At 31.3% G+C, this 27,640-nt stretch overlaps 1 protein-coding gene across 2 annotated transcripts in view; it reads left to right on the forward strand.

Moving 5' to 3' along the window:
- The window catches only part of l(2)gd1 (lethal (2) giant discs 1), a 200,315-nt gene that overhangs the window by 99,676 nt on the left and 72,999 nt on the right, over window positions 1–27,640 (forward strand). For both annotated transcript variants that reach the window (XM_035368889.2, XM_035368890.2), the window contains exons 11-14: window positions 2,064–2,136; window positions 12,844–13,008; window positions 14,411–14,547; window positions 24,225–24,281. In XM_035368889.2, the coding sequence (XP_035224780.2) occupies window positions 2,064–2,136; window positions 12,844–13,008; window positions 14,411–14,547; window positions 24,225–24,281 (432 nt within the window). The remainder of the gene's footprint in view (window positions 1–2,063; window positions 2,137–12,843; window positions 13,009–14,410; window positions 14,548–24,224; window positions 24,282–27,640) is intronic.

Raw genomic sequence — 27,640 nt, forward strand, 5'->3', positions numbered from 1 at the left:
TAACATAACTAACATTACTGTCTTATGAAAATTACTGTTACAAGTTAATCTAGTGAATCAATTAGTTTATCGGAACGATTAATCATTGGTTAAGATTAGTATCATAGTCTGAAAGCTGCATTAAACAAAACTTTTATTAATTGAACCAAAATGGTTTTGTTTTTATTGATAATCCATAACTTAATATTACAATAACTATTCAACTGTTAGTTGCAATATAACCACAGATTCATCTCATCAGAGAACACTATGTTCTTTCAAAATTTATTAGAGTATTGCATATTATGTGAAATTCCTCCTCATTAGAAATTTCTGTACGTTATTTGTTATTTATTGTTTCTCATCCACCAAGCTTTTTGTGCAGCTTCCCTCTCAAAAAAAAAAAAAAAAAAAAAAATTGAACAGGGGAATAAACAATCCAGCCATAAGCAATAAACAATCCAGCTCTCTGTTATGGGAATTCTGAATTAAAGCAGACACAAATACAACAGGAAAAATGGGATGGTGTTCCTTTGCTGAAACCACATGTGCTATATTACAGAGAGAGAACTTTTCTTAGTTTAGGAAAAGTAGTCTTAAGATGTGTCGGTACATTCATGCATTCATATCTGGAGGTAAAAAGCCTTACTAAAATATCTTTCATCTTTCAAGTCTAAATTTTGATTAAGAAATCTTGTTATGAGTTTTACTGTGAAAGTTCACATTTAAATGACTTCTAGCCATTCCAGGTCTCATCTAGTATTGTTTGCTGAAGTCAGTGTTGATGATCATTGATCTGAATATCCAGGTTTACATCATAAACATCTGCAGGCTGTGCATTTCTACCAATGTGCAATTTTTCTTAAGGGGTGCCTTGTTACAGAGATGCCAGTCAGTTGGTTGAAACATATTCTGGGCTGACTAATTGGTTTGAAATCATTCAGCATGCAATCAATCAGCTATCTGCCCATTGTAGCAAACTTTCTTGTACACTGAGATCCATATTCAAATGTTCAGCATTGTTGTATCCTTTCATGCTATAATTTCAGTAATTTATCCTTCCTTAATGATTTGCCTAAGTATCTTATTAAAGCTTTAAAGATTTTAAACAAAATTCTATGTAAAAACATTCAGATCTAATTTTTATTGGGAATCTCAAAAATTAGGAAATCCGCTCGTATTTTATGATACTCTTCCTCTTGTGTGTATGTGTAAAATTATGTGTTTGCGAAAAGAAGAATGTTTAAAATTTAAAATACTCATAACTTAGAAAAAATGTAAATATTTCATGTAACAGAAAGAAAATATGTTATAGTTAAAAAAATTGACTTTTTTTTTTTTTAATCTGTTTTTTTTTATTATCTTTTATGTACTGGCAAAAGAAAAGATTAAGTAGAAATTACATTAAATGCTTCCAGTTTGGAAGATTTAACGTTTTTCATTCAAAGTAGAGCACATAGCTTTTATAGATTTTTACATTTGTTTTGTTTCCATTTTGTAAGCTGGTTTGTTTCCAGTTTGGATATTATTATATTTTTCTTGCTTTTTTAATTATCTAAGTACCTGCCTGTAAATTTTAATGTATACTATAGGGTGATTGTGCATTGAAGTGATATTGGGTACTGTTGAGGGGTAGCTAAAAGCACACTGGTTGAGTAACTTATCATTCCCTGTGTGGAATTTGAGTGATATACATCGCTACATGAATGCAGAGCTCACTGATGTGAATTTTATTTACAGGACTGTGAACAGAAATGGAGCAGCTGCTCAAAGGAGGTACTTGGGAATCATTCTCTGTACCTTCTTTTTTAGCAGCAGTAAAATAAACGATAAAATGCGTGTTGATCAGCTTCATGTTTATTTAGTGATGCATGCTGCTTGAAATAAGGAATGATAACCATGCTAGCAGAATGCTTCTACCTATTACTCAACAACACCCAGTAACACACCAATGAACCATTTCTACTCACACATTTCATTACAAAATTTGCTAATACAGATTCCTTCTATCTGCCTTTACATTTTTGCCATGTATTTTTGAGCAACTTTGTGTTTTGTGAACGTGTATCTCTTTTTCACCCTAGCAATATCAAGTGGCAATCAGAGATTTTAAAGCTGGGAAAGAAGTCAATTTTGATGAGCTCCCAACACCTCCAGGTGAACATTTTGTACATGTAGGGTTCAGCAAAAGTAAAATATTTTACTCTGTAGCTGATAATCTGCGCTTAGTTCTTTAGCTCAGGATTACAAGTAGGGATATCTTATAGGAAATCATAATTATTATCAAATTATAATAATTTTGAAGAATATCATAGCATATTTTATGTGAACCATTTAAAATGCTGTCCCATGTATTTCATTAAAATATTTAGTAAAGGAGGTTATTTCTGTCAGACTTAAAACATTTTTTTTTTTTTTTAATTATCTGACTGAATATTAACTTTGTGTGCATAAATATGTAGTTTAAGGCAGTATAATGTGTAGCCAATGACAAGTATTTTTTAAAAACTTTCATTGTATTTATGCCCAATTGGTGTCAGTTTATATAAATATGTATCTGATTTTTAAGATAAGTAAAATTCAGTCTGAGATTGGCATCGATCTCAGACTGAATTTTAGAGTAATATGGAAAGAAATTCTCTAAAACTAACAATATAAAATTTAGAGTAATATGGAAAGAAATTCTCTAAAACTAATACTAATAATTAATACATTTAGCTTCTCATTTTGGATTTAACTAATGAAGATCTATATTTTAACAACATTCATAGGCTAGATTTGTGTAATTAGTTATTTTACTGTTTGTTGTCAGAATTGTTATTTCCTTAAGATAGTATTCATAAGATATTTCCTTAAGATAGTATTCAAGTCATTAAAGAATATTAGGAAACAAATATTTTAATATATTACCTGTTAAAATACGGCCGTGTCTGAAAAAGTCCTTACCTGGCCTTTATTTTCACGACTCTTAGTCACAGACATATACAATACAAAGTCCGAAATCCGGACTTGTCGGGACTTCAGCGATTCTGGATTTGGAATTTTTCCGGATATTAGATCATCAGTTTAAATCTAGCAAGATGGCATGTAGAAATTATAAAATTAAAAATATGAAATCGTGATTTAGGAAATAATAAAGTATTTATGATCTAAAGGGTATCAAAATTTACAAAAAAAGCTTAATAAAGTACAAAGTCCGTAATCCAGACTCGTCCGAACTTCGGCAATTCCGGATTATAGATCTTCAATTTAAATCTGGTAAGATGGCATGCAGAAATTATACAATTAAAAATACGAAACAGTAATTTATGAAATAAAGAGAAATTAGGATCTAAAGGGTATCAAAATTTACAAAAGAAAAGCTTAGTATTTATTTGTTTACTTTATTAAACATTTCTTTCAATGTAAGTTGTTTAAGTTGCTTCGTTTTTTGTGCTAATACTTTCTCTTTATTTCTATAAACAGACATAATTTCTTGTTCAGTTACAAAGTTCCACTGTTCAAGTCTTGTAATTGCTGTGTCGAGAATACCGACTAACTTGTCAATCGAAATTTTTCCACTTTTTGTTTGATGGACATTAAAACATGCATTCACTTTGTAGATCCTTTTGCAGTTTCAGAATTGGAAACTCTTTACATAATCGAAAATTCAAGCTTTCTTTTTATAAAATTACTCTAACAGTCTGCAAAAAATAAGACGGATCCAATTAGAAGATTAAGGAACAGCGCAATCTGCAACATTAACTGAAATGCCTTAGAATCAGTTAAAATAATTTTAGCCTAGCTTATACCATCCATTATACATTAAACGCGCATGCGTAAAGTATACAAAAAAAAAGTTTGAGACTTTGAGGTCCGGATTATGGAATTTGTACTGTATTTATTTGTTTACCTTATTAAACACTTCTTTCAATGTAAGTTGTTTAAGATTTTTTTTTTTTTTTTTTTTTTTTTTTTTTTTTTGTGCTAATACTTTGTCTTTATTTCTGTAGACAGACATAATCTCTTGTTTAGTTACATTGTTGAAGTCCTGTAACTGCTGTGTCAAGAATTTCGACTAACTTGTCAATCGAATTTTTTTCATTTTCAGTAACTTCTCTGTCACTTTCTTCACTATTGGTAGAGGTATTTTCTAAATCAGCACCATACTACAGATTTCACCATTCGTTAATTGATTGATGATTGAGGAGAATTGTCATCACAATGAAAAACTTCTTTTATATCATCAGCATTTATTACTGCTTCTCCACATTTCTTTACAAAATCTGTTAATTGGAAAATTTTACCTTTGTTTTGCGATATCTGAAAACCTTTAAAATTCGCAGCTATCATCATCAATTTTAGCTGTTCTTCACTATACATATTTGGCTATGCATCAAGAGCTTGGTGACTAACAACAAGTTCTTCCGTTAAATTTTATCTTGCTTCTATTGCGCACTGAGGCAATTAAGCCTGAATTGTATTAGTTTAGTTATTTATTATACTTATGTCTATTTCTTGCACATGCTTAAGGCTTATCAGAGTTCTGAATAAATTCTCTTATATACTTAAGCCTTATTGAGGGCCTGTGCTAAATATCTTACCACCTGATGCAGTCTCTGTGCGTCCTGAACTCTGCATCTCGGTGCGGCCATACAAGCCCTTGTGCTGGTTCTGGGTTTATGTGAATAACAAATCAGTTATTCTTAATTCAAATAGCCCTAAATGTAATCTTTGGGTTTATGAGTATCATCAAAAAATCTATTTTTAGCATATGGAAAAAAATATTTGGTAAGTTTTTCCTCGTCGTCATTTTTTAGCTCATTGAACTTAAATCTGTAATTATCGCCAAGCGTAATGTTAACATTTAACATACTCCTTTATTATTCAATTACTTACATAAAAAATGTTTAGGCATTGCTACATGAGTCATTACTCAAGTTGTCATGTTTTAATAACTATGAGGTGGTGAAAGAAAAGTGTAATAAAAGTAATGATTTGCCAGGTTGGCGTCAGATCGATGTATCTATGTGGAATGTTTCGGTTTGAGATGGGTGCCAAGCAGATACGCAGCAACAGAGCCAAATTACTGATCATCCAAATTTATGCTAAAATGGTGTTTCTTCAATGAAAAGGTATTTAATTTAGTGTCGAAGTGAAATTAAGAATCGGGACTCTCCAGATGTTTTATTATGCGTGTAGGGGGAATCAAATACGCATGTGTAAAGCCTATGAGGAAAACGTTGTTGGAGGTTTTGAGGTCCAGATTTTAGATCATTCCGGTTGTTGGACAGTGATGGAAAGAATTGTTTCTGCTCTTTTAAATATAAAGAAATAATTTTTCTGAAAATTACAAAATCTTAATTCTTTGCATGTTCCTTAGGTCCCTGTAGTTACATTTAAAAAAATTTTGTACTCATTATAAAAACATAAAAATGTTTCATTCTCATATGACAAAAATTGACAGACATATTTGATACAAAAATTCAGAATCATATTCAGTGACTGTAAAAGCAAAATATTTGGAGTGTGACAAAAACTTCAAAGATGATATCTTATATACAGAATCCTATGCAATTAGTGTCCTTCAATATTGACAGATAGCCAACTCATAATACTATTTTCATTAATTAAAAATGAGCAATATTGGTACTTCAGTAGTTTTTTTTACAGTTACCAGATTATGATTCTAAAATAATAAAACTTTATGATAATATTAATAACATATTTTTAGACGTTGAAAACTTATGAATTACTTGTGTGAAAATTCTTCAGCATACTAAATATAACAATTATTTAATTTTTTTTATTAACCAGTCCCTCAAAGTTTCATTAAGTACAACTGTTGTGAATCCTCGGTCGATACAATGTAATAAGATATAGACAAAATCTTACAATAAAATAAGAAGATTACCATATCAACACCAAATGCAATTTTATTCACAAACTCATTAGTAAAAAAAACTCATCTTCTGTTTTTAAAAGCAAATCGGATTCTAAAGATAAAAATTGTTGCCAAAAACGATAATGCAGTAATATGCAAATTAAACATTTATAAGTATTAAAATATTTGCGAGTTACTTTCAAAACTAATTGTTTACATTTTATGCCATTACATTCACTCCCCTTCCAGTAATGAACGTTACGTTAGAAAGATTGGAAAAGTAACGGTGCTTATCATCAAAATAATGACAAAATTAATGTATAAACAAAGTGTCAGTTTTTGAATTGCAGTGGTGTCTTAAGAATTCTGCCAGTTAGAGATTGTCTTAAAGCTGATTTGATTTTAGGTTGAGCCACAGTTATTTTAGTTTGAATTTCAATCAGCGTATGCTTATTATTTACACAATTTGAAGCCATAAGTTTCTCTTATTCAGGGATTTGTTGTGGCAGAATATATACTGGCTTCAATCTGTCTATTGATGCATTCACTTGTTTATTCTTTTGCCTGAGAGTAAAATATTTTGGTAAACAATTGATAACCAAATACGGACCTTCATATGGGGGTTTGAGTTGCTTCCGATCTCTGTCAATGTGAAGAAAACCTTGAGAAACTGATTCTAAATCTTTATGTACAAACAATTTAGGGATACCTTTCTGTTGTATTTTCTTCAGCCTAATTAATTCCATATACTTTTGTAATTTATGTATAAAAGTTCCAGGCGGTGTTTCTCTTTAAAGAATTCTCCAGGAAATTTAATATTTTCTCCAAATACCATTTCCGCTATAGAATAATTAGTATTGTTGTGGATTGTCACTCATAGGCCTTAAAGAACCATTGGTAATGTTTCACTCAAAATTTTATTATTATGGGCTCTTAAAGCAGCTTCCATTGATCTGTGAAGCCATTCTACCTTGCTGTTGCACTGCGGGTGATAGGCTGTAGTAAGTGAAAGCTAAATGCCGCAGATTCTTGACAGGGTTTGAAATATTTCAGATGAAAATTCAGTTCTTCGATCAGTTGTTATATGCAAGAGTATTCCAAATCTTGCTATCCAATTGCTATAGAAAGCTTTTGCTACAGTTTCTTCCGAGATGTTTGTGAGTAGATGTTTTTTTAAGATGTTTTTGATCTAGGTGTTCCATTTGATGGTGGTAATGGACCAACAAGATCAATGTGTACTTCTCAAAATCTTTCTGATGGCTTTTGATATTCGCTAATTATTGATTTCGTATGCCAGGATATTTTAGATTTTTGACATGGAATACAAGATTTTGCCCATTGGTGAACATCTTTTTTGATACTTGATCAAATAAATTTTGAAGAGATTAATTTTATTGTTGATTTGATTCCAGGATCCGTGAAATTGATTAAATATTTTTATGTGATAACTCTTGGGTATATAGGGTCTAATGTGTTGTGTTGAAATATCAAACCATAATTTTTTTTTTCCAGATGGAAGGGAAAACTGTTTAAAAGTCAAGTTTGTAGATTTCTGTAATGTCTTAAATTCATCTCACTTTTGTTCTTCTGCAGTTTCTTCATAATTAATTAAGGCGATTTCTTCAATTCTGGATAATGTATCTGCTACGACATTATCCTCTCTTGTACTGTACCTAATATCTGTCATAAATTCTGAAATGTATTGGAGTTTGCCTAATTTGTCTTAGAGATGCTTTATCTGGTTTTGGGTAAAATGCATAGATTAAGGGTTTGTGGTCTGTATACACTATGAATTTTCATCCTTCTAACAAATGTTTGAAATATTTAATAGAAAGATAAATTGCGAGAAGTTCACGATCATATGTTCTGTAACTTTGCTGTGTAATGTTTGGAAAAAAATCTGATTGGTGTCCAACTACCCTTTTCAAATTGTTGTAAAACTGAATCGACTGCCGAATCCAAAGTATCTGTGCACAACGAAAAAGTTAAGTCTGGGTTGGGGTGAGAGACAAAAGCAGCATTTGCTATAGCTTGTTTACATTCTTCAAGTTTCTCAATGGCCTCATCCATCCAAGTTATTTTCCGATTATCTTTGTGCCTTTTAGGTAGTCGTGTAAAACATCTTGAGTACTAATGGTGTTTTTCAAAAAATGACGGTAGAAATTAACCATTTCGAAAAAGGTTCATAGTTGATGAACAATGTCAGGCAATGTAATATTAGGAATAGCTTTAACCTTGTCGGGAAGAGCTTTTGATCCCTCAGGTGTAATTAGAAAGCCTAAAAATTCTAATTCATTAACTCCAAAAACAGATTTAGAAATATTAAGTCTTGATCCATATTTTTGTAATCTATCAAAAACTAATTTTAAATGATTTTCGTGTCATTCTTCATTATTTGATGCAATCAAAACATCATCCAAATATGGAGAAATAAAATTTAGTCCTCTAAATATTTTATTAATAAATTTCTTAAAGGTAGAAGATGCATTACGCAACCCGAAACTCATGATGTTAAATTCGTACAGCCCAAAAGGGGTTATTGATGGCTGTCTTTGGCTTAACATTTTCATTAATAGGAATCTGAAAATATGCTTTATGCAAATCAATTTTAGAAAATATTTGAGTATTTTTTAAGATGTGTTTCTAATCTTCTAATCGGGGAATAGGATAACAATATGGTATTGTATGTGCATTCAAACGTCGATAATCCCCACATGGTCGAAAGGAACCATCTTTCTTTGGAACCATATGAAGAGGACTGGCCCATTGTGACTTAGAGGGACAAATAATATCATTTTCTAACATATATTGAAATTCCTGTTTTGCTATTTATAATCGTTTGGGATCCAATTGTCTAGCTGTGTTATAAACAGGTTGTTCTCTAGTTGTAATATAATGATCAACACCATGCTTAAATATTGATACTGATAAACTCAGTTTTGCTAAATTTGGATATTTTTGTAACAAATTAGCATATTTAGAATTTTTATCTAGAGTACTAATAGCATGATCAGAAAACACTGTTTGTTACTTCAAGCAGATAGGTTAGTAATTCTAATACTTAATTGCTTATTATGAATGACAACTAAAAGTTTAGAAAATCACCTCCTGTAATAGCTTTGTCAACTTTAGCTAATATAAACAGAAATTGGAAGTCTCTTCTAAGTCTTAAATTTAACATTAAAATTTTAATTTCATTAATAGGAATTTCTGTTCCATTTGCTGCATATAAAACCATCTACTTTTCTATTATGATTAGTCGCAGGAATGAGACTTAACATCAGCACCTGAATCTATTAAGGATCGCAGTCCTGTGTTTTTGTCCTTCACAAATAAACGAAACTTTTGGCTATCATTGATACCAGCAACAGTAGTAGCCAATAATCCTCCTGTTGCGTTATTGTATTTTCCAACTTCTCTCACCAAGCACATGGTGAATAACATTTCTCAGGTTGACAACAATCACCAAATTTAAAATAAACAATATTTACCTTTCGTATTAATTCTCCTTTTCGAACAGCTACTACTTCGAGCTGTATTCCGGTGATGATATCTATAGCTTGGTCTAGAACGATAATTTGCATTAAGTCAATATTTTGTTATAAGGCAGCTATTCTTGCAAATAAAGCATCATTAACGTTTGGTGAAACGGCATAAATTTCTTTCCCAGATTTCATCACAGAATTTCGTCAGCCATTGTGGCCAATTTCTCTAAATTTTCTTTACTGACGAGAATATTCTTCATAAAATTGGGCAATTTTTCCAACCATAAATATTTTAGCACTTTTTCCGGAAAATCGTCTACAGCTAGACTTTTCATTTGCTGCAAAAGTTGACTTTGTTTATAATGTCCGAGGTCTAATCCAGTAAACAGATGCTGAATTCTCTTATATTCACTTTCTTTAAAAACATTTAAAAGTCTTTCTTTCGCCATAGAATATTTATTAGGCTTAGCGTCTTTAATGATGTCCCATATATTTTCAAGATACTTTGGTTCAAGCTGGGATAGCAAATAGTTGAATCTAGTTTCTTCGGTTGTGATTTATTTGAAATTGTGCTTCCACTTGGAAAAACCAAATGTCGGGGTTTTCATGCCAAAATGGTGGAATTTTAATGCTGACTTTATTATCTTCAGCATCCATTAACATAGTTGCTTCTGTTGCGTTTTCTGTAGTCGTGTTAAGAGGTCATATGTAAGAGTCACATATGGCTACAGTCTCTGCTAGACAAGACTTTTCTGAGAAACAAGATTCTGGTAGCACTGGCTTAAATGGGAGGATTCCTAGCAAAAAGAGCCCTGCTGGAAGCAAAGTCCTGCCTAGCTATGGAAACAATGTTGTGGCTGTGCAGGATTTTTTTCAAACCTCGCCGAAAATGTCTCAGGTTCCGAGAGAGACAACCAATCAGACGAAAGTTCTGCTTCTGAAGGATCACATGATCCCAATTTGAGCAGTAATCGATTACTGTTTGGTGTTCAAGTCTTTGTAGTAAGTAGTAAGTGAGAATGGTAACCTAGCTACGTGTGTTTCCTGGAATTGTGCGGGTTCTGAGAATTGTCCCTTTCGACATCAAGCCCCGCGTATTCGAAACATAATATGATTGGGACTTTAAATAAACAAGTCGAACATTGCTGGGTCACCAAACATAAGTACAACTGTTATGAACCTTGAGTTGATACAAAGTAATAACATGTAGATAAAATCTTATTATAAAATAAAAAGATTACCATATCAACACCTAATGTAATTTTATTTACCAATTCAGTAGTCAAAAAGTCATCTTCTGTTTTTAAAAACAAATCGAATTCTAAAGATAAAAATTGTTGAAAAAATGATAATACAATAATATGCAAATTAAACATTTATAATTATTAAAATATTCATGGGTAACTTTCAAAACTAATTATTTACATTTTATGCCGTTACACCAGATTTTCTAAAATAATAAAACTTTATGATAATATTAATAACATATTTTTAGACTTTGAAAACTTACGAATTACTAGTGTAAAAATTCTTCAGCATATTAAATATAACAACAATTATTTAATTTTTTTAATTAACCAGTTCTTCAATGAAAATTTGAAATCATTTCAAATACCGTATTTGACGGCATATAAGACTCACTTTTTTCCCTAAATTTGGTCTCAAAAAAGTTACCTGCGTCTTATACGTGAAGGAATTTGCATTTAATAATTGTTTATTTGGCTTTTACGAAACGTGAGAACTAAAAGAAACCACGCTATTGAAATTTTTTTCCTTGTGTGTGGCCGTCTAAATAAGGATGCGTCTTATATGCCAGTGCGTCGTATATGCCGTCAAATACGGTATTAGAAATTCTGAAATTAAATGTCTCTGTCAGCTTTTGTCATGTGGGAGTCAAACTTTTTGTGTTTTATTTTTTATAACGAGTACAAAATTTTCTTAAACATTAAGTATAGGGACTGGAGCCATGTGCAAAAAGTTAGATTTCATATTTTTTGCAAAATTGATTGCTTTAAAATTAAAAATGTCAAAATATGAAAATTTGAGTTTATTTTATTTTTGTTACTGAAAGTATATGTCTACAACCAATGGTAGTGAGAATAAAGGCCATGTAAAGACTTTTGAGAACACTGTGTATATTTACGAAGTTAAATGACATTTATCTTAAAATATCCATTTAAACATTTTAATATTGAAATAAGCATGCTTTTTCATATATCTTACATGACAGTTAATTTTACTAAATTTGAAATCAGATTTTGTTATACCTGAAAGCTGCAAAATTTGCCATCTGTTATTTCCTGCTAAGATGACAGATTTGTTTTAAAACAATGCTTAGAAAGTGCAGTATTAGTGATTAAGAGCAAAAATGCTCTATTTCTTTTTTCATTATTATAGGGGCTGGAGGAATGTGTAAGAAGAGTTAGTTTTCATATTTTATACAAAATGAATATTTTAAAATTTGAAAATACAAAAACATGAATTTTTACATCATTCATAATAGTTTTGTAATTGGAAGTATATGTCTACAACCAATGGTTGTGAAAATAAAGGCTGAGTAAGGACTTTTGTGGACATGATGTATACTAGGTAACAAAAAATTTCATGTCTGAAGAAAAATGGTCATTCTGCTCAGTGTTAAATATTTGATATTTAATGTGCAAAAATAAAGATACTTCAAAAAGCTAAAAATAAAGAAATAGCTCTTAAATTTTATGCAAGTAATATTTGCTTCCTAAAAATGAAAGCAAAAGTGATACTTCATGTATGCATATTCCTACATATTAATTAATCTCTCTCTCTTTGCTGTCATTTAAAAAAATGAGACTTCATATTATTAAATTCACATAGATTATTTAAATTTCATTTACTTTGCTCTTAAGGTAAATGTAGTTGAGAATCATTACAATCATATTGAACTTTGAAAAGACAAAATTGAAGACATTAGAAGAAATAGTTGCTTTTTCATGCAATATGGTTAATATTATCTACTGAAAATTTACACAAAAAATTATCTCTGCTGATCTTTTACTCTTCATATATTCTGATTGTAGAAGATTCTTGCTTTGGTTTTCAAATTTGCTTAGAAGTATATTTCTCACATATTTATATCGTTTCAGAATATAAAATTGTCTCAAGTCAGTTCTATAATTTATGTAGAAAATATGTGCGAGTCCATTAAATAATGTATGCACAAATAATGAAACTATCCATGTTAATTCCCAATTTGTGTTTTACTCCACTGGATGCAAATTGTTATGTCTGCAGTGACTGAATGCAGTTTCCTGTATGTTAATTTTCAATAATATTCTAGTTATTGATCCCAAATTACACCAGATAAATGAATTTCTTGTGAAAATAAAAGTGTCTATTACAAAAAAATTATTATAGGTATATTGTATCTTAATTGCAGATTATGAAGCAGTTAAATGCATTAGTTTTATACATTTTCCATTCTTTTTTATATAGAATACTTTTAATGCAATTTTGGCTCTCAGTAAAGAATGTAATTTATAGGCTTTGCACCTATACCTATTGGTAATCAATCTTCTGTCCTAACATTGGCTCCAAAGAAACCAGCAAGTCCTTGCACCCAGGAGCAAAATATTGACCCTGCTAAATCTGCCATCAAGAAAGTTGAAGAAAAGAGCACTCCATCTGTTCCTCAAAGAAAACCAAAAGGTAATCAAAACTTCGTTCATTTTATCCCCATGTGTTATACAGTTATATATTACTATTAAAAGTATTACTTTTGAAATTTTGTACTGTCTTTAATATATATTATATATTAATAGGATATATATTAATATATATTAATAGGACAGAGCAGTGGAGCTACTATAAAGGATTTATTCCAAAGGATTTTTTTCGGAAATACTAATATACCTTTGTGAAAAGTTTTTTTCGCATTAAACAAGAGCTTCAATGGTCTGTTTCGGCGAAACGCGTAATGGTGTTTAGCCTATTTCGTAGAACAGTTTTTTTCCCTTGAAAAGCCAACTGAGAGTACGAGTGGGCTAATATACCATTTTTCCGCTATTTAATTATTGTTTTTGTAGCTAGTTTTTGATGCTTTTTGTGTCTTTATTATATTTTTTTAATTTTGATTTTAATTTTTATGTATTGGCATATAATATATTGGCAATTTTAATTTTAATTTTTTATGTATAGGCATTTTATATATTGACATTTATAACCCATGTTTTTTGTAACTTCCTAATATATATGTATACTTTTTCCGTCCATCTTTTTTTCATGTGAGTTAACTTTTCACATTACACGACGGTCAGATTAATTATTTTTTTCGTGCAATAGCAAGTCTTCCAGCACTAAAATTTGGCAGTTTTATCGCGCTTATACAGTTTTTCTAGTTTTACCAGGCAAATTTCATATTGTTTATGTAGTACTATGTACAACATTTCATGGAGCTACAGCTCCTGGTAACTTTTTAGCAAGGTTGCTGCAATGTTCCTACCTACTACTATTCTTTCAAATCTTTTTGCAGCATTATGCGCAAAAGTTTCTGAGACCAGATAGGTCTTTCGTCTAATTACTAGTTCGCTTTACATTTTCTTTTTCAATTAATAGGATATAAATGTTATAGAGTAACAAATTTATTACTATCAATTACAATCAGTATACCCTAATAGTTATTATAATTCAACTTCCCATAAGCGAACACTTGCTTGACCAGGCTTTTGTCCATTATCAGGGTGTATCCATTAAATGAAAGTGCACTGGTCTCCTACTTCAAGCATTTAGGGGGTTTACAGATTGTCTGTAAATGGGGAATGTATTACTAGAGGCTTGAGTATATGTAAAGCAGGGACTTTTAATTCCTTTTTATCAGAATTCATTTTAATTCCTTTAATATCAGAATTATCATAAAAAAACAATCAGATTTAGCCTGGTTTTAAGACTGATATTTATCTTAGCATAGAATTTTCTAGCAACTCCCTGACATCTTCCAAAATTTAATATGACTTTGCATGAGAGATTTAAAATCTACATTGAGATAAACATTCAGCATTTTTACAAAACCTTAAGAAATGCAAAGCAACTAATTTTTTTTTATTCGTTTTAGTTGAAAGAACAAATACAGTAGTAGACAAACAACTTGATTTTCTATTAGAACGTCAGAAACTGTTTAGACAAGCAGCTCTTGAAGCTAAGAAAAATGGAGACATTCAACAAGCTAAAGAATATTTGCGTATGAGCAAGGTGAGATTTTTCTGTTAACAGATTTAAATTTTCCGTAATATTTTAATCCTTCATTGCAAGACAAGTCTTCTAAATTATTTTCAGCCATATGAAATCTTCTATGGCCTTTCTTTCATCAAGTGTTAGTTTTCTTCATTAAACTAAAAAAAAAAAAAAAAAAAAATTTACGTACTGTCAAAATAGAAAGCTGCTGTCATTCTGCTAATGTAATATCTTGTTACTTTACACATTAGCTGTAACAGATGTAAACACCATACTCTTTTATTTTCTAAATTATGAAGTCCATTCCCGTATCTGTGTGTGTAACTCTTGCATAACTTAAGAACATTTTATGCATCTTAATATGTTAGTACTTTTTCAATAGCAGCAAATGTTTTTTATCTATGATTTCCTGAATACAGTCTTGCTTATCTCATATACTGCAAAAATAAAGCATCATTTGGCAACATGAACTGCAAGTTGTGAATGAAGTCTTTTTTTTTCTTCTTTTTTTCAATTGCTCCTGACTCATCTACACCATGACTCAGGGGCAGTGCGCTTTATCATTCTATGCAGATGTATAGGTTTATCATCTGTTACTGTTCATGCATATGTGAGGGGGGCAAAAACTTGTGCTAATGTAGAAACTGGGAGAGACAATGCAGAATGTAGCTGATGGCTTGGTTAATAGTAGGGAACTGTAAAAGGAAACAAATCGAAATAGAAGACGGTGTGCATCACAAGATACAGAGCATGCATTATGGAAGTAATTTAAAAAATGAATAAAGCCTTGTACATTTAGTTTACACAGTTCAGGGACAAAAGTGTGTCTATGCTATCTCCCAATAAGTACTTGAACACCCTTGCAAATGCCTACATCTGCAGTGCTGATATACATCATGCACTCCACCATTGAATATCATGTAGGAAACAACATTGGCACTAGTTGCATGCAAGATGCCACAGCATGCAGATTTATCGGATTTCGAGACAGGTGTAATAGTGAGGTACCACAAAAATGGCCAGTCCTTAAGAGGCATAACTAGCGAGCTGAATTACCTAAAATCAATAGTGATAAATGTGATTCAATAGTGGAAGGCAAGTGGTGATTGTCGGAATGCACCCCGATTTGGCAGACCCACAAAACTTAGAGCTAAAGCCTAAGGTAGGCTTTCCAAAGAAATTCGGAAAAATCTCATCCAACCGATGGACTACATACTCCAGGAGTTTCAATAGGTATCCAGGAATATTGTTTCAGTGAGTACCATCCATAAGGAAGCACATCCGCTTGGTTTTTCATGGACATGCAGCCACTACCCATAAGCCTTTGATCACAAAGTCCAACCACGTTGCTTTTTAATGTGGCGCAAAGCATGTGGCAGTGGCCCATAGAGCAGCGAAAATGAGATCTGTGGAGAAAGAAATCAAGGTTCACCCTCTGCTATTCAGATAGCAGGGTCTGGGTCTCGTGTCTGCTTAGAGATCACCTCCTGCCAAAATACATTGTGTCCACAGTCAAGTTCAGCTAAGGTGGAATAATGGTCTGGGGGTCTTTGGTATGGACAGGGACCCTTCATCGAAATTCATGGTAAGCTCAATGCCGACACCTACTGTAGTACTATTTTTGATGAGAGTGTGCTTCCTACATTGAGGCATTTTTACAGGTTGGACCCATCTTACTTTTAGAAAGTCAACACCAGCTATCATGTTGCAAGGTCCACCATGGATTGGCATGGTGACAATGGGTTTTACCATTTGAACTGGCCTGCTCACAGCCCAGACCTAAACCCTATCGAGAACCTCTGAGAGAAGTTTATTCACCAAATCAAGAGATGCAACAACCATCTAACATTGGTGAAATAACTTACATGTGTTCTCCAAGCCAAGTGGAAGAAAATACCAATTGCTGTCATACAAGGACTTATGGAAAGCATGCCATGGAGAATTGAGGCTGTAATTGCAGCTTGTGAAGGTTCTGCCAACTACTGAATATGAATAAATTTTCTTTTTCTTTTCTATCACAGGTGTCACAAGTACTTATTGGTAGATAGTGTATTTCATGGCCTGTTTTACAACAAACGGCATTGCATTTTCATGACGGCTTCAATGAAAAGGACTCCAGATTTCACGGCAAGTGTTGTTTGTTGGCTCAATGGTTGGAAGAAACGCTTCGGAATCTGTTTGTTGTGGTGAAAAACTATCACAGAATTTTGAAGAAAGGATTCAAAAATCATTTGGGGAATTAACTGAAAACCTAGTTAATGACCAGATAATTAACTGTGATGAGTCAGACCTTAATTTCAGTATATTACATAGTAAAAGTCTTGCAGCCAGAACTGAAGTGGCAGTCCATGGCTATATGCAAAGGCTGACAGTTTTAACATGCAGTAATGCTACAGCAGGCCTCAAAATTTACCTTTTAGTGATTGGAAGGTCCCAAAACATTAGAGGCTGTAACCCATTAACCCTTTGGCCTATAACCATGAGTCTAACTCATGGTAAAGAATTTGTGCCATAAACAAAAGCCATAAGTCTGACTAGTGGTAAAGAATATGTGTTATAAACAAAAGCCACAAGTCCGACTCGTGGTAAGGAATTTGTCATAAAATGCCACAAGTTATTATTAGAACAAGCGGTTGGAGTTATTCTGCATCGAATATTTTTCCATTAATTGTAACATCAGTATCTTGCTTTTTCAGTTGTTTCTGACGAAACTGGATGATCTGTTACTTTAGTTCCCCGTAAAGCTTCTTTTTATGTTCACACGTTTCAAATATAATTTCATATAAAGAATTAAAAATCTCTCATACCACCACCCATCATACCTGTCATGCAATTATTTTTGTCAACTGATCAATGGATTATGATTACACCCTAGACGTCTTAAAATTACTATTTGTACCTAAACATTGTTTATTATTTCACAATTCTTTTCATTACACTGAAATATATATGTCATGAAAAGTACACATTTTGCGTACATGGCTGAACTGTTGAATGACACACCGCGCGACTGACTTTCTTGTTTACTATAGCTCGTGCAATTGGCAGATATTGTGAAGGCCAAGGGGTTACAAACTGACGTTGCATTTTCGCAACATTAGTCAAAAAAAATTTCAGCGTCTTCTGTAAAGTGTTTCTTTCTTTAACTTTTTTGTATATTGTGGATAAAACTTCATTGTTTCTGGGGGGAAAAAAAAAAAAATGCTGTTTCTCTAACATTAAAAATTTTTACAAAAATAAACGATCATTTTGGTACATATTTTGCAAAGTTTTTTTTTTTTTTTTTTTATTTTATTAGATCTTATAGAAAGCACAACCAATCAAACAGCTTAATGAAGATGTGCCAGTCTTCTAGAATCAGTAGACTGCAAAATGACATCAAAAGTTAATGTTATAATTTTATTCTTGTTAGTGTAAATACGCATTTTTTAAAATGTTACAAAAACGCAATGTCAGTGCAAAGCAGTTTTTTTGTGAGTATATAAAGATTTTCATAGACAGTGATATTTTCTTTTACAGATTCCAAAAAACATCTGTTCCAAAATAACGAATACCAGTGACAACCATTTTTAACGTTGAATAAAGCATTATAATCTATGAAGAATTGGGTAGCACTGAAAAACTGCCTAGAGTTCATTTCTTTAAATATTTTAAATGCCAGTTTCATGCCACATGAGCTTTTTTTAAACCTATCTTTCTATAGATGAGCAAATGATACCTTAGAGCAAGTGATTTTGTTAGACATTCATGCAAAATGTTTCTCAAAGGATAACCTCATTGTTTTGAGTACAAAGTTACTATTTTGAAGGCGTCAGCTAAGTTGTTCATGCAAGGTATAACTAAATGAAGGTATACTTTGGTTTGACTTATTAATTAATTTATTTTGAACATTAGTAATGCAAATCACCTAGCGTGCTTCAAATCCTTGCAATTAATTTATGTAATGTAGAAAATATGATTGTAGTTGATGAGCTCAGGCCATCCTGACTATGGGGTACGAGTCATTAGCCAGATGTACATAATTTCCATTTGACCATGAGGTTACATAATTTGTTATAGATTGGTTGATTTGACTGCGATGTGAGCACTGTATGTATTCATCACTTTTGTGGATATTATTTTTGTTTAAAAAAAGAAATGAAATATTTATATAATTGACTGTTGGTTTGTATTTCAGCAGGTTTGGTTCATATAACTCTAGATCTTTACTATTCCTATTATTACTGTTTAGATTATTACTATTTATTACTGTTTAGATTACATGTTGTAAGTTGTAGCCAATATTTGCAATTTAATGTTTTAAATTATTAGTAAATGTAGTTTCAGGTTTTTAATGTAGTCATTTATTTCATATTGCAAGGGTATTTTCTGTCAGTTTGTAGATGTTAAACTAGAATCTAAAAGATCAATGAACAAATTTTTATCTCTTTATTATTTTATTTTTCTACTGAAATAAAGCTGAAATATTGTTTAGCTTTGAAATATTTACATTACTGAAAGAGTTTGCATAATTTTTATGTTTTGTAATTTGTAATAAATTTGTTAATTTTTGTAAACTAGAACCGTGATTTATTATTAACCATGAGCCTTTTAACTGTTTATAGAGATTTACTGTAAATTTGATGTATTAATAATATATTCTGTATAGTAGTTTATTCCAAGATTTATGACATCTTTCAACAAATGCTATATCAACTATGATTATAATTCAGCATAATTGAAAAATTATAGGCAATAAAATGTTACCAATATTCTATGTTTCCAACGTATCAAAAAGTAAAGTAGTTTGGCGAGCAAAGTGAAGAACACAGAGAGCTTTAACTATTAGTATCAAACAGAAGAAAGAAATTGGTAAAAGAAAACAAAGCAATAACAAAGGTATACTACACTACATTAAATAAAATAATCCAAAATATTCTGAACACAACAGTATACTCTCTTCATCCCTCATCAGTATACTCATCAAATTTAAGCATAATCGTGTTTTCAAGAAATAAAAATTATTCCATCCTCAACTCGTATGGCTAAAAAAAAATGAGTTAAAGAATGTCTTACAAGAGATAACTGTTAACCCCCCATATCTTATATATATTTATACAGCAAGAGTGTAAGCTAAGAAGAATGCATGTCTGAGAAATGATCTGTAATCTGGAAGCAAGTACAAGATATTACTAATTTGGCTGCACCAGGCATTTGTTTGTGCTCATATTTTACACTTGCAGTTAGAAGACTAACAACTTGGTGTGAGGTGCTGTTTTTTAAAATATTATAACCTGTTCTGTTATAGCATCTATTCTGAGATTTAAATGCAGGGTTTTCTTTCTTTTTCAGTCTCCCCCTCTTCATTACCTGCTGATGCTAGATCAGTGGATATAGGAGTATAACTGCAGTTCTGTTCCTGTGTTAGCCTTCGTTTAGACATATACATCAAAAATTGTCATTACATCTTTTAAGACTTAAATTAGAAGTCCTAGATACTATTTTCTGATTTGTTGCAGGAAATGCAATAATGTTTATACTTTAGATACACTGAAGTCAATCCATGTTTCCAATGTATCAAAAAGTAAAGTAGTTTGGCAAAGTGAAGAACACAGAGAGCTTTAACTATTAGCATCAAACAAAATTAAGAAGTTGGTAAAAGGAATTTAAAATTGCATACAGTAAGCAGAAGATAGGTACCCTTTTCTAAAGCCAAGATTTTATTAAATTACTGTTATGAATTTGCCATAAAAATGCTGACATGTGTTTAAGGGATCTCATACTTTTTAAGTTTTTTACCAAGTTAATAAGAATAAAAAATAGATATATGGTGGAAATAAAAATATACGTATCATCATAAAATCATTTTCTGATTAAAAATCAGTGCCTCCTATATGGGCTATTTATAATCAAGGACTAAAACATTTTTAATTTAAATAATTCAATTATATATGCAAATGAAACTTTTAAATAAAATATAAATGTACTATATATTGTAGAAAATAGTCGGTAGTGATAAATAATTGCTAGATCTGATGCAGTTTCTTTAATTTTGGCAAAAACTTCACCACCACAACCTGTTATTAAACTTGCACCATCAGCACACACCTCTATGAATTTTTCCCAGTTTATTTCATGGCCATTGATAAACTCATTACTTTTCTTAAAAACCTCATGCCTATGTGGTATGATTTGAAAGAGGCTTACGGGATAAGAATTTTTCACCAATAACTTGTGCTCTTTCAAATCAAATACAAGTTATCAGCTGAGCAAAGTTAATTAATTATACTTATCCCTCAATATACGTGGAAGATAGGTTCCGCACAAAACCATGTAAATCGAAATCATGGATTTTGCTATGTAAAACCGTGTAAAATGAAAAACACACTAAATGTGCATAATTTAGTTATTTATTTACATAAAACAAAAGTAAGACATCTTAAAATAAATATAGTTATACTTTGTTCATAAAATAAATATATGTAGGTAATAGAAGTACATATTTAATTTATTTTACATTAGGAAAATATAAGATCATTCAAAAAATAATTATAAATTTAGTCACTTTCACATCACTTTCATGAACTATTAGTCTTTTCTTCTTGATTGGTATGATGTCACTTTCATCACTTGAGCGTTCTTGGTAAAATTCTTCTTCAATGGTTGACAAATTAGGGAAGATCTCAGATTGACAAGACTTTGTAGTGAAATCCGTAACTAACAATTGCCTAGGTTTTTTTTTTTTTTTTTTTTTTTTCTAAATCTTTGTAAACCTACTCATATTGATTTAAGCACTTATTAAGCTTTCGTTGGAATCAGAGGGCTCATTCAATATTCGTGTCATATTGTAAAAAATGATTACATAATTTCCTTCCCAATCCAAGTCCTACGCTGATGACTCTTGTTGTGAATGGAACTGGTTCAGATTGTTCTTCAATATCTGTTCAAGTTAAATCCTTAAAACCTTCCCCTTTTATAGTTTGGTACAATTTATTGATATGAGAATATTCATGCTCTAGTGATAATGTATCATTCTTATCTTTAGCAACATCCGGCCATATTGCTTTCCAGCATACATTGAGTGTTAATTGTTTAATCTGAGTATATGACAGTCCAACATGCTTAATGTAATCTAAGATTGTAAATTTCTTCCAAGCATCTATAAGAGTAAGAGATTCATGATTCTCCATTTGTTCTAAAATATACCTGAAGGTTTGTTTGATATACAATGCCTTAAAAGCCGAAATTATTCCTTGATCCAATGGCTGTAATAAGGAAGTTGTATTCTTTGCTAAAAAGACAACTTCTACATTTTCATGTTGCAAATCTTGAGGATGACCAGGTGCATTATCAATTAATAGAATAGCCCTTAAAAGGCAATCCCTTAAATAATTTCTGACATCTGGGACAAACATGTTATGAAACCATTCATTAAAAGCTATGTCAGTGACCCATGCTTTCTTATTAGCCTTCCAATGAATGGGAAGGTTATGTGTGTTTATTCCTTTAAATGAGAATGGTGTTTTTGATTTGTCAATAACTAATAGTTATGTAATTGCGTAAAGCGCTGCAACAGAAAAGAATTGTTATATGACTTTTCGCTACCTTATGACCACTAACTGATTTGCAAGCTTTAGCTAAATAGGTTCTTTCAGGCATTTTTTCCCAGAACAACCCGAACTTAGCATTAAAGATCTGATAAGAAATGTAAGAGTTGGCGGCAATGATTTCAGTAAATTTTGCTGGATATTGTTGTGCTGCATCCAAATCAGCAGATGCACTTTCTCCTTTCAGTCATGGATTATATAAAGAATATCTGTATTTAAATATCTCAACCATGACTTGCCGAAAACGATGCCTTTTCTTCATCTGGTGAAGTCGACAGTGACTGATTCTTAAGTGCTTTATAAAATATTTAAAGCCTTATTTGTAATAGCATTCGTATCAACTGGAATCTGTTTTTGATTTTGGTCTTCTTTTCATATCACTAATGTCTTATCCATATTTTCCACTGTATCACTTCTTACAAATGAAATTGTGCTCTTACTGCTGCACTTTTCTGCTACACTTTTTCTAATAGAGTTTTCATTTTTTCTATTTTCCTTATTGTGGCTTCATTCACAGAGTAAAATTTAGTGACATCTGTTACTCTTTCTTTATTACGTAGACGATCTAATATTTTATTTTTTCCTCCTTCTAAAGAAATAACTTTTCTTTTTCTTTTTTCCAAATCTTTTGGCATTATAAAACATTTAAAAATTTACGTAAATTATAAAAATGTAAATGTTGTAAACTTTTGGCATTATAAAACATTTAAAAATTTACGTAAATTATAAAAATGTAAATGTTGTAAACTTGCCAGTAAACATTCAAATATGTAGATAAAAATGATGTAAACTTTGCTGTTAAAATACTGATACTCCACACTAGTTGTCATGGATAGAATAGCTTTACTGTTGTGAAATACATGTACACACTACCGAGATTCCCCTTTTACAACACGGAGAATCCCCATCCTTGTTTTTGCCATCAGTGTTACCAAAGGAATGAGTTTCAAAAATGACTTCAGATATGTCTTTGCATATATGCAGCTGAATATACATTTTTACCAAGTTTTTGAAATCCATTAATTTTTAAACCATGTAAAACCAAAAATGAGTGCCGTGTAAATCGAGGGATAGGTGTACTTCTGTTTGGAATTGGGAAATATTTACTATTCTGCTTTATATTTCTCATTAGTAATTGTTTTGCTTGAGCTGCTATTTCATTTGTCATGAAACTAGTGTCACTTCACAAAGAAAGAGCATTCAACTTACCTGCAGCAGTAGGAAAAGATTAAGCATTACAATATATTTGGCTGCATGCAGTGCTAAATATTCTCCAACTGTGTATAGTTTTGAAGTTTGGGCAAATCTCAAACTGAGGATGCTTCGAGCTGCTCATTTGTTGATTGTGGTATAGGAATGAAATGAGCGTATGTTTACTTTCATTCCAGTTATTTTTCGTTGAAAATGTTACAAAGTTTGTTAATATTGAAGCTGCTTATTTCAATACTAACCTGAGAGACATGACTAGCATATAACCAGTGTGACTGTCACAGAGGTGCCAATTTTAGGGAGGTGTTGAAAACAGATTCCATTCCATATGTGTGTGTATGAATAATAAAGATTAAAACAAAATGTTAAAAGCAGCATCATTTTATATTCATTTAAATCTTTTGTGTAAAAATTGTATCACCAAAAGTGATATAATACACCATAGTTTGAGAAAGCCTGCTTTAAATGATTATTACCTCAGAGTAATTTTTAAAGACTAATGTTGCTTTCTTTTCATTTAAATACATTTTCAAGTTACATGCTATATTTATTTTTTAATACTCGACACTTTAATTAGAGATAAATAGTCTGTTAAAATGTGTAAAGAATATTTTGGTTAATATTATAAGAATTTCATGTGCTTCATCTTCATAGTTCATGAAGAAAAAGTACAAAAAATTGATTAATCATGGTTTCCCGCTAACCTTAAACAAAATATTTTTGTTTACATAAATGCAGTAACATTACATTCAGATTTACTGCATTTAGAAAGTCTGATATAAGAGTAACTTTCTTGTCATGCATATTATTCTGCTTCCATATATTTCTTTTCTTACCCAGAAACTGGCAGATGTATTTCATTTTGTAATATAGGTATTTTATGTTTACCATTATTTTTAGGGGTTTGATTCCATGATAGAAGCAACAAAATGTGGTCTGCCGATTGATGCATCAACTGTAAGTTGGTTTAATTGTATTCAATCACATTATTAAAAAAATTACTTTAAATGATTTCGCATCTTACTGTAGAATTATTTTACATATTTGTACAATTTTTCTTCAATTTAAAAAAATCTTTTTTTGATTTTTGTCATAAATCTGGGTAGAAGCTTTTGTTATTTTAACTGATTTCAGAAATGTTGCAGTTATCTTTTGCAGATGATGTAATTTATTTTCATAATGCAGTTGATTCTCATTAACATAGAAAACAAATAACAGCTAGTTTTCTTATTTTACACTAAGAGAATGATACATACTTTAGCAATTCAAGCTCCGGACTATTCAGTATTTATTGTCAACTTGTACAGTAATATAATATACATATATGTAATGGGAACTGATTCTAGTAAAATAATGCATTGTGCCAAATACTTAAGTATTTTGCAACATACAAGCACAAAGAAAAATCATTTTCACAGAATACAAATGTTCAACTTTTCTTGAGAGAATGATTCTTTAGTTTTTCAAAGTATTCCAAATTCTGAGTAGCAGCATTATCTTTTGACTAATAATATCTACAAAAAGTTATCTTTCAGACTTACATAACTCCTCTTTATTACCCTTGGATGGGAGATAAAGACAAAACAAAAGAATTCATGATATAACTTTTGAGAAAGAGGTCAATAGGCTGGCTGCCCCTGAGGGATATTACCCAGCAAATCCAGGGCGCCAACCCATGCTACTTGAGACAGCTGCTCTAGGATGCACCAGACCTACAGGCCGGCCAATAAGTGACCTTTCTAGGGCCTCCAGAACTACTAGGTTCTTAATTTGGATACCCCTATGGCTGAGACTGCTACATCCTTAGCCAGTAGCTTCGCAGAGTTCTGTACGTCGACCTCGGCTGGGGGGGGGTCTCTGAAAAAGGAAATTTTGTAACCAAGTCTTTTATCTGAATTATCTATACATTAAAATGTCTTTGAAAGTTCCTATGCCTCAGACAGCATAGGGAATTTTTCTTAAAGTCCATCTTAGGTGAATGTTGCAATAATAAGAATCTACTATATTTTTGTTAAGATTTAATTAATTTTTTAAGAGAAGCACAGTATATTTAACTCAGATTTATTATTTAATGAAAACTAATTATTTGAAGGTATAACAAAACAAAAAGCTTTAAAAGATGCACTGATATTTATTGGATTTTTTTTGGGGGGGAGGGGGATAAGATTTTCAAATAATTACATTTCTCACTGAACCAAAGTTTGATAGAAAGTAGAGAAGTTTTTATATTTAAAGAGAAAAAGAATTTTATTCCATCTATTTGATGTCTGCCAGTTTTTAAAATGCAGTTGACGCTTCATGCATATAATGCAAATATATGTATGTTTTGAATTTAAAAGTTTAGCATTAAGAATAAAACATGTTTGCTCAGTGTCAAATAAACATTGCTAAGTGTCAAACATATTGTCTTCTATTGTTTTGTTCTCATACATTGTCTTTAGAAAATCATCATATTTGATGAATATGCCCAATATGTAAAACTTTTGTAATTTTTCGGAGGAAAAAAAACAGTTTTGGTTCTTTAGATTATTTTGACTTCATGAATTTTAAGCAAAGCTTATAGAAAGCAATAGTGAAAAATGTTAACGTACTTTTACACAGTCTTATTTTCCCATCAGGAAAACTAGAAGAATGGACATTTGGGACCTCCAAACAAACACATTGTGCCTCTTAACCCCTTAATGCATTTGACATGGGAGAAAGGTTACCGGCAAATTTGCACATGCCCATGCCACACAAACGATCTTGTATCTCGCATTCTTTTTTTCTAATGCCCACTTCAGATCTGTGGCAGTAATAATAGATAGGCTAGATTACACTTAAACTTATTTACCATAGCTGGGAGCACTATGCAGCATTTTTCTTGTGTAAACCACTTGGTGGATTTTGATGATTAGCTATAAGTTTTTTCGGAATTCTTTGTTATAAAGCAGTTGTTTGGTGTGGAAAAAGGCAATATACCCATTTTTATTCTGTTAATTATTATAAAAGTAAACAGTTAACCATAAATTAATTTTCACTAAGTGTTTTTGTAACTTGTTTAGAAAATGTTATCTGATAATGAGCATCTCTGACGGGTTTGAATATGCCAATTTATCAGTTTCAGCGATGAAAGTGATGAACATAAGTAAATAATATATTCAAAATAAACATGTAATCAAATCGTTTACACACTTTGTATAATAATTTTAATTTTTGTTTCTATGATAATTAAAAATTTTTAATAATAATTTTTTTATATTTTTTACCCCATCGCCGCTCCCTAGTCACCTCCCCCACAACTGAAATTGCAAACAATAACTTACACTATACCTATATATTCATTTTCTGACATAAAAAACTCCATCATTTTTTACCAGTTTTTCCGGGGGGAAAAAAACCCTGTGCTTATTAAGGGGTTAATGAACATATGCTTGTAGTCCATTTGTTGTTGGTGGACGAAATAGTATCCAGCAGTTAAGTCCATATTGTGAAAACAAGAAAGAGCAAGAAAACTCTTTAAAACCATATTTTTGAAGTAAAACTAAAGTCTTTAGATATTTTTTTAGATCAGAATAAATCAGCAATGCTCTTCCCGGGACTCCAGACTTTCCAGTTGCTAGCTAGACATGCTTCCAATTACACTACAAAGGCATGCAGTGGGGAAGGAGAAAATTGAAAGGGCATCTGGGGAAGGGGGAGACTGAGTTGCAAAATCTGGGTAGTGATGAATTATCATATACCACATTTTAGTGTGGTGCCATTTTTAGTCTTTATGAAGCCAGAAAATATGAAAAATCAGCAAATTCGAACCTCCTGATTGCTAGCTGAATGTGTTTCTTGTTGTACCATGAAATCGTGTGATGAGAAAGGAAAAAATACGTTAGGAAATTCATATTAGATTCAATCTTCAAATACAGTAGATGTGTGTTTACAACGACCATTCATCATAGTGACCATTCTATTACATAGACTAGTGCAAAATGTCCTCAAAAGACAAGAATACATTAAAGTTGTTGTCACTGTACTGACTACTAGTAGTCACATCCTTTTTTTTAATCCTTAATCTTAGGTCAATTATATTATGATATGCAAGTTAATGACATGAAGTACATAAAATTTTTATATTAATTGCTTTTATATCAGAGGTTTTCTTTCAAATTATGAATGTAGTCATTTTTCGCACTATCTTTTCTCTTCATTTTGAACTTTTTCAAATCATTTGCTCAAAATGAATTTCGTGTTAATTCTTTCTATTTCCTATGCTGAACATAAAAAAAAACTGTCCACAGAAAGTTAAAATACAAAACAGTTTATTATACAGTCCAGCAAACACA

Source organism: Stegodyphus dumicola, chromosome X1, assembly GCF_044657685.1.
Source record: "Stegodyphus dumicola isolate Sdum_Otavi_A_Nest chromosome X1, ASM4465768v1".
Classification (NCBI taxonomy): domain Eukaryota; kingdom Metazoa; phylum Arthropoda; class Arachnida; order Araneae; family Eresidae; genus Stegodyphus; species Stegodyphus dumicola.